At 45.8% G+C, this 9,210-nt stretch overlaps 1 protein-coding gene across 11 annotated transcripts in view; it reads right to left on the bottom strand.

The window, feature by feature from the left end:
* Positions 1–9,210, bottom strand: part of LOC123511006 (kalirin-like) — a 310,494-nt gene that overhangs the window by 174,956 nt on the left and 126,328 nt on the right. For all 11 annotated transcript variants that reach the window (XM_045266621.1, XM_045266619.1, XM_045266623.1 and 8 more), the window contains one exon: positions 9,019–9,109. In XM_045266621.1, coding sequence (XP_045122556.1) covers positions 9,019–9,109 — 91 coding nt within the window. The remainder of the gene's footprint in view (positions 1–9,018; positions 9,110–9,210) is intronic.

Genomic DNA, 9,210 nt, shown 5'->3' with positions numbered 1-9,210 from the left:
ATGTCTTTTCTAACGCCGCTTACTCGGAGCTTGACACCTCGGCGCGAGGCATCACGGTCAGTATTGCCGTGCTGCCTGGCGTCCAGGCACTGGCTGAGCACACAGCCTGGAGTCATGCATTGCACACGGTGCCAGCTGTGTTCACTGTTGTGTCGCAAAAATAAACGTTCAACACAAAAGGTGTCGGATTACTGTTCTTTTATTTTTTGTCTTTAATCTTGATTCCCATCTCGCTGTTGTGTTTTAAGCGCTACATTTGATCCCACTTCACTCCCTCTCCACCTCTACTTTTTTTACAGTCCACTTCTAGCTTCGCTTCACTCCACTTCTATCTCTGGTCAATTCCACTACCAGTTCTTCTCCATCCCACTCCGCTCCTCTCCTCTCCACTTCCTTCCCAGCACTACACCAGCGCTCCACCCAGCCGCAAACTTCTCATTCCCTAACTTAAGGCACAACTCAGCCCCCAAACTCTCAATTACATGGACGTGGCCACTTACCAAATTCCATTTTTAAAGTCTCCCGCGCATACCAAACCACTTCCCCGCCTTACAAACTCATTCATGTTTCTTGTCTCCCCAGTTAACGAACACCGCCATAAAGAACACTCGCTATACCAACCAACTGTCTTTCCTGATTTACGAAAACGCTCTGATTTTTGCGTCTAATCATTCTAATACGTTTCCTTCACAAGCCCGCCACGTTTAACTAATTTCTAATGTCTTTAACGAATACACTCAGCTAATTCCTTCTGATTTCACTGCGAAGCGAAACAATTAGCAGCACCAGAGACAATGCGTGGTATTTATAGGTATCTAAAAGTAAGTTAACGATGAAAAAGAATATATTTCGCAATTTCTTCAATTTCTTCCCAGTTCAAAGATAAGACGTGGCCGTGGAACAAGTAAAGACGTCTCAGAGTGATTGGTAATTAAGGAAAGTTGCACGTAAAAGTGATCCCGATTTCCAGACACACTCCTCAAAACTCCACCCGGATTTAACGAACCAAATCCTTCACTAAGTCCTTCCCGATAACACGAACGCACTCCTGCAAGTCCACGATTAATGAACCCCACTCAGAATGTCCCTCCCGATTTATAAAGTCTCGATATACACACCTGCCTCTATATTTTCCCTACTTTTTTTTTTTTGTCTATGAGTGGAAAGCTGGCCAAAGGAAACAAAAAAAATAAAAGACCCACTAAGTAGCCAGTCCCCTGAGAGAGTTAGCCAAACAAAGTGTGTGTGTGAGGGGAGGGGGATAAATGTCTTGAAACCTCTCTCTTAAATGCAGTCAAGTCATAGGAAGTTAGAAATACAGAAGCAGGTACGGAGTTAATTTGTGGTAATGACTATAAACCTCCCACAACACACACACACACACACACACACACACACACACACACACACACACACACAGCGCAACACTCCTCTCTTTACTGTGTCTTCTACGCCCTCCTGCAGCCATCACCCGCTTGTCTTCCTTCAGTGCATCCATAAATCTTCCCTATGGTCCTTTCTCTCCTGCCTGGTGGTTCTATCAAGCGCCCTCCTACACACTCATCTCCCGGACGACCACACCATCTCAGTCTCGCTTCTCTACCCTCGTCCCTACACTGACCTACTTACGATGTTCTCATATGTTCATTAAGCTTTGTTTCGTCTCATGTCAATATAATGCAACTTTAATGAGTAAAATCAGTACCACTTCAACTTCAAGCATTGTATTAACTAACCCCATTTTTTTTTTTTTTTTTTTTTTACTATAACGCAATAAACTAACATATTTCTTTTTTTTTTTTAATCCTTTCAATACTGATACACATTTTTACATTGAGATTGTGTACGATTAGACCATTTTATTGACATTAGGAAGGGTCTATGGAGGTCAGAAGATTAATGGCCACAGTCTTCACTATTTTAATCCCTCACATAAGTTTCTGAAGCTGTGTAAAATCACCAAAATAGTAACAAGAGTGAATGTGGAAACGTGCCCTGATACTGAAGGAGTTAAGACACTTTTCTATAAGCGAGTATTTTTTCATATAGGCCGAAGGAGGAAGGGAGGGAAAGACGCTCGATAATCCAGAGCAGTGTGCCGTGAGATAATTCAATTAATAGTAAGGAGGGAAAGAATAGAAGCAGGCATAATTAATTTTACCTCGATTCCCTATCACCGTTAATTAAGGGTTCGGAACCTATTATGAGGGTATCCTGGGTTCATTTCCGGATATAGTAGTAGTAGTAGTAGTAGTAGTAGTAGTAGTAGTAGTAGTAGTAGTAGTAGTAGTAGTAGTAGTAGTAGTAGTAGTAGTAGTAGTAGTAGTAGTAGTAGTAATATCCATGAATTGTAGAGAGAAATGAAGAGAGAGAGAGAGAGAGAGAGAGAGAGAGAGAGAGAGAGAGAGAAACATGAGAAGAAATAGAAGGACAGCGAGAGACGGAAGTAAAGGACAACAATCACATCACGAGAAGACTATCCCTCTCTCTCTCTCTCTCTCTCTCTCTCTCTCTCTCTCTCTCTCTCTCTCTCTCTTTCTCCTCGGACAGTAGATGCCGCTCACGGAATCGATAGCACAGACAAACAAGAGCAAGACCAAAAACAAACAAACGAATAGTCACATTTTTCCCACATTTGTTTTTTGTTTAATGACTGACTGACTGACTGACTGACTGACTGACTGACTGACTGATTGACTGATTGACTGACTGACTGACTGATTGACAGACCGGCTGACTGCCTGACCAACTGACTGACTGCCTGACTGACTGAATGACTGACTGACTGAATGAATGACTGACTGACTGACTGACTGACTGACTGACTGACTGACTGACTGACTGACTGAATGAATGAATGAATGACTGACTGAACCTGACTGACTGACTGACTGACAATTGACTGATTAACTAACCTTATCAACCAACACACTGCTGACTGACTAACTGACTGACTGACTGACTAATTGACTGAGCGATTAATTTATGCTTACAGTGAACATTCTACTCAATGCATTAATCTCTTATCATTGTAACTATTTCTTATTATCAGTAGTAGTAGTAGTAGTAGTAGTAGTAGTAGTAGTAGTAGTAGTAGTAGTAGTAGTAGTAGTAGTAGTAAAGTAACAGTTCTATTACTATTATCCCTCCTCCTTATTCTTCTATCTTCCCCTCTCCATCTTTCATCCTCTTCTCCTCCTCTTCCTCTTCTTCTTCCTCTTCCCCTCTTCCTTCTTCCCTCTTCCCCCAAACCACACATACTCTGACCTACACTATCATGAGAGTCTTCCCCTATTTCTCTTCTTCTCTAACCCTAGCATCCCCTCCTCCTCTTCCTCTTCCTCCTTCCTCCTCCTCCTCCTCCTCCTCCTCCTGTCTCGTGTTGCAATAGAGAAATAGGAAGGATGAATCAGATGAATGAGAAGTGAAGGATAAATGAATACGTGGGAGAAAAACAAAAAAAATAAAGAAGAAAAATAATTAATGAGGAAAGAGATGAAACGAAATGAACGTGGAAGAGAGACTGCAATAATAAACGGGAGGAGGAGGAGGAGGAGGGAGGAGGAGGAAGGGAACAAAACAGGACGTACAAATGGACGAGAGGAGGAAACGAAGGAGGAGGAGGGAAGAGGCAAGAAGAAAATGTATGGCGAAGGAAATAAACGAAGGGGAGGAGGAGGAGGAGGAGGAGGAGGAGGAGGAGGAGGAGGAGGAGGAGGAGGAGGAGGAGGAGGAGGAGGAGGAGGAGGAGGAGGAGTGCAAAAACATCTTCACCAAATAAATAGAGATAAAATTGCTGGTGTGGAAGAGAAAATGAGAAATAAACATGAGAGAGAAAATGAGAAATAGAGAGAGAGAGAGAGAGAGAGAGAGAGAGAGAGAGAGAGAGAGAGAGAGAGAGAGAGAGAGAGAGAGAGAGAGAGAGTATTAATATGCAAGTACTATGGATTTATGTATATATGCATTACGAGTGTGAAACAGACAGACATAGACACACACACAGACAGACAGAGAGAGAGAGAGAGAGAGAGAGAGAGAGAGAGAGAGAGAGAGAGAGAGAGAGAGAGAGAGAGAGAGAGAGAGAGAAAGCAAATGGAAGAAAAAATAGGAAAATACGATAAGAAAAGAAAGGAGAAAGGAAAGCACGAAGAAAAATAAGGAAAAGAAGAAAAGAAAGATAGAAGAAAGAATGGAAGGTGAGAAAAGAAAGGACGCAATAAAGGAGAAAGAAAATGGAAGTGTGAAAGGAGGAAAAAATAAGAAAAGACTTCAAAACACTAAAAGAAGAAGAAAAGGAAAAAAGGAAGGAAGGAAGGAAGATAAAAGAAACTGAAGAATGGAATGCAAGAAACGCAAGAAGGAAACCACGAAATGTAGGAGGAGGAGGAGGAGGAGGAGGAGGAGGAGGAGGAGGAGGAGGAGGCAAGAAGGACTCAGCCCCCAAAAGGTTGAAAAGACAGTAGATAATGTCAACACTTTAATCTCTAAGGCCATTTGACTCCTCTTGAAAATAGAGGGAGATATGGAGGGAGAGAAGGAGAGAAGGAGAAGAGAGAAGGGAGAAAGGAGAGGGAAAGAAAAGGAGGTAAAGACGAAGAGATTGAATGAAGTAAGAAAGGAATAAAAAGAAACCTGAATGATGGAAGGAGAGATGGAGGAAAGGAAGGAAGGAGGAAGGAAAAGGAGGAAGGAAAACGGGGGAGGAAAGGAAGGAAAGAAGGAAAGTGAGATATGAGGAGTGTGAAGGAGAAACGGAAGGAGAAATGGAGGAGAAGAAGGAGAGGAAGAGTGAGGAGGAAGGCGTGAGAAATTGAGGAACGATAAGAGAGAGAGAGAGAGAGAGAGAGAGAGAGAGAGAGAGAGAGAGAGAGAGAGAGAGAGAGAGAGAGAGAGAGAGTCTTATCCCTCTTCCACTACACCGCACCACCACCAACACCACCAACACCACAACCACCACCACCACCACTACTCGTTCATCTTTCACCACCACCACCACCACCACCACCACCACAACTGCCTTCCATTGTGACCCTTGCTACCACCACCACCACCACCACCACAACTGCCTTCCATTGTGACCCTTGCTACCACCACCACCACAACTACAACTACAACTACTATGAATCATCACCACCAGTCTACCACCACTGCCATATCTTACCAAAACTGTGTCACCACCACCACCACCACCACCACCACCACCACCACCACCACCACCGCCATCACCACTAATCAATCTCTAATTCTAAAAAGGCTGGAAAACACGCTATTTTTCTCCCTTTTATCAATTTCCTAATTCTCCACTTTACGTTAATTTTGACCATAAAAATATTGATAATCGTCTTTTTTTATTCGCTATCGAGGAGAGGGTTAGTAGTAGTAGTAGTAGTAGTAGTAGTAGTAGTAGTAGTAGTAGTAGTAGTAGTAGTAGTAGTAGTAGTAGTAGTAGTAGTAGTAGTAGTAGTAGCAGTAGTAGTAGTAGTAGTAGTAGTAAGTAGTAGTAGTAGTAGTAGTAGTAGTAGTCACATTATTTCCCCGTGTCTTCATTTCCCTTTACCAATAACTTATCTGTTTTTCTCTCCTTCTCCTCCTCCTCCTCCTCCTCCTCCTCCTCCTCCTCCTCCTCCTCCTCCTCCTCCTCCTCCTCCTCCTCCTCCTCCTCCTCCTCCTCCTCCTCCTCCTCCTCCTTTTCCTCCTCCTCCTCCTCCCACACACAAGGCTTAGCACAGGAAACAGCGCGCGTCACTCTTCATATCTTTGTGTGTGATTTTAACTAATTCCCAGCATTTTATCGCGACCCCGCTGTGACATTTAAGCATTTTACCTCCACGCTATTCTGTCATGGTTTCCCTCATCGTTTTAGTAGTAGTAGTAGTAGTAGTAGTAGTAGTAGTAGTAGTAGTAGTAGTAGTAGTAGTAGTAGTAGTAGTGTAAGGACTGTTATTATTTGTTCTTGCTTCGATCCAAAATCCGTTACTTTGAAGCCTTTCCCTGAAGCCAGAAAAGTAAAGAGTAAAGAAGAGCAAAGAGCTTCTCATAATACTGACATCATGTCCCATGCCACACATACCCATGCCACACACCCACACCCCACACACACACACACCCCCAACGCCACACAATACTACTTATAATACTGTAACTATCAAACCACAACGCATCACAAAGCATCACCACAACCCACACAAATACAAGATACACCTCCTCCCCCTCCCCAACACACACACACACACACACACACACACACACACACACACACACATTAAGCAAACACCCACCACACCAGACAAGGCCACGCTGACCACCACCACCACCACCACCACACTGGCTGACACTCGGCCCACCGCAGCACACGGTTCACGTTCTGCGGGAAATGATACTCCGGAGACGAGTTAACCACCAGCCCACCAACGACCGTGACCCAAATCATCACTACCACCACCACCTCCTCCTCCTCCATCTCCTCCTCCTCCTCCTTCTCCTTCTCCTCCTCCTCCTCCTCCTCCTCCTCCTCCTCCTCCTCCTCCTCCTCCTCCTCCTCCTCCTCCTCCTCCTCCTCCTCCTCCTCCTCCTCCTCCTCCTCCTCCTCATCGCGAACACAGCGTCGAGCGGCTCCCCTCGGTACCACTGCGGCGGAGTGCCCGTTGGAGGTCGCTGCGAGGCTCCCTGTTACTGACCCACAGACCCACAGCCCCAAAGACCCAGACTTCCAGCACTTGAGGCTCAGTGACGGCTCTCTTTCCCCGCACCGGCTCATCGTGAAGTAAGAGCGTCATCTGCCTTGCGCTTTCCTTAACTTCACGACACCACAAGACACACCAAGTACGCCGCGACACGCCAGGAAAGCCACTCACTACCGGTCCGCAAGCCGCGAACGGAGCGCTGACAGGCACCGAGCGTGTATCATACAACGCGCTCGTCGACTGGCCGCGCCGCCACTCAACGCCGCACGGCACCTGGGGTCTGGGAGCGAGCGGTGGGGCGGCGCTCCCGACACTGAGCGAGAGGCCATCCTTTGCCGCTGCCGGGGCGACCCACACCTCTCGCGTCCGCCCCTCGACCTTCCTCCAACCCCTCCATCTTCCTCCATCCCCTTCTCTCCTACCCCCTCCACCTTTCTCAGTTTCTTCCCTATGCCCGCTGGCTTCCAGCCTTGCCTCACAGGCAGCCCTGTCCCCTAAACTCAGCATCTCCCGCAGGAACCACTTTCCCTTCACCGCACCACCACACTTGCTCAGTTCCCCGCCACAAGCCTCACGCCCTCACTCGCCCTCCCTCCCCCTCAGCATCCTGCCAATACAGCCGCTGCTCTGCCGCCCACCCGCCCAGCAGACGACCCGCCAAGCCAGGCCTGGCGCGTCTCCTCAATGATCCCTGTGCCCGCACCAACACCCTCATGTCCCACACCGTCATTAACATGCCATTCCCTTGTCGCGAAACTTACTCAGAAACTCAGAGAAATTAGTGTTCCCTGCAGACAGGGTGGAGAGGGCAAGCTTTCCTTAACTGTCTGTCCTCAGCCTCAACCTTCCCGTGAACTTCCACATCACATCCATCAAACATGGCGACATTCACTTCCTCTGCCAAGGCCCACTTAATAACCGCACATTGGAGCATCAGATTCAAAGCACAAATGGCTCGATTTTCGGCGCAGCAAATCTGTGAGCAGCACCACACTCATGGAGAACAATTCTTATTCTGGCATGCGTCCACCAGTGATGACATGATGACCCTTCCTTACACTGGCGCTGACTGGCCGTGACAAAGTGAAAAGTTCAGCAAAGTGTGGCGTTTGTAGCTTGGATTTTGACTGACTGACCGCCAACAGCTACAACTGATGGACACGCAACCCTATAGTCCACAGAAGGTAATTCAAGCCCCTTCACTTCACCGAGGCGTGCTTCACCAACCACAAAAACGTAGCAAAATATACTAAAAGCTCACCAAATAAAGCCCTCCCCTGAGGTTTATACTGTCAAGTACACTTCTCATTCACGCTGCCAGGAACAATTACCACCACGTGTTTGGAAGAGTATGGAGCTGTCCTGTACACAGCAAGCCTCTTATAGAAATGGTCTGTTCAACAACACCAGTAACAACAATAACAGACGGTGGTACGAGTCACTCAGCTACTTACTTCAAACATGACACCTGCAACACATTTACCTGTAATAACCTACACGCTTGCTTCCCTTACCTGTCCGCTACTGAGATACAACACCTTGGAATATAACACAATACACTTCCAGAATGCTTGTTTCTACACATCATGAGAACACAACATAAGAAAATGAGGAAAGCTGCCAGAGACCATTAGGTTTGCACGTGCTAGTCTCTGCATGAACATGTCTACCTAGTTCCCCCTACATCCCCATCCATATAATCTTGTTTAATCTTGTTTTAAAGCTCCCTATTAACTTACCACAAACAACCTGATTACTAACTCTGTTCTATTCATCAACCACTCTATTAGAGAACCAATTCTTTCCCAATGCTTTCTTAATCCTAAAACTTTTAGAGAACCAATTCTTTCCCAATGCTTTCTTAATCCTAAAACTTTTCAAGCTTGAACTCATTATTTCTGGTTCCATCCTGGGTGCTGATCCTAAGAATTTTGCTATGTCCTCTTTGTTATAACCCCTACACCACTTAAAGACTTCTATCTATTAGGGCGGACATCCATGCATAGGTTCGAATCCCACCACATGCCGCCTTAAAACTATGTCATTTGTTGAGTAGTTTACAGTTACCTACATGTCACCATGATACCCAAGTTCTAGGTGGAAGTGTAATCGCCTTACACCAAAGATGTGCTTGGGTGGTGATAAGGGCCTTAATATGGGTACCACTATAAATAAAATTGCCTGCGCCATTAATAGGTGGAAGCTGGACAGCACTTCCCGTACTCTTCAAGTATACCTACAGGCGCTATAGGCTATATAACATATATAAAAAACCAAACACTAAGTAAACAATGGGAGGGCCAACAGGTGCAAGAACTGGACTGCTGGTACTTACCTTGTCGGAGTCTGTGTTGGAGGAGGAGAAGGAGGCCAGAGAGTTGCGGTCAGTGTTCTCAGCACTCTCATCTATAGATTCCTCCAAGTCTCTGTGAGAAGATGAAGAGGGGGAACTTTAAATTATGGGGCAAGTTTGTAAATTATTATTCTGCTCTCTCTCTCTCTCTCTCTCTCTCTCTCTCTCTCTCTC

Source organism: Portunus trituberculatus, chromosome 30, assembly GCF_017591435.1.
Source record: "Portunus trituberculatus isolate SZX2019 chromosome 30, ASM1759143v1, whole genome shotgun sequence".
NCBI classification, from domain to species: domain Eukaryota; kingdom Metazoa; phylum Arthropoda; class Malacostraca; order Decapoda; family Portunidae; genus Portunus; species Portunus trituberculatus.
Note: the sequence above shows the minus strand (reverse complement) of the source record. Positions and strands in the feature narration are given on the sequence as shown.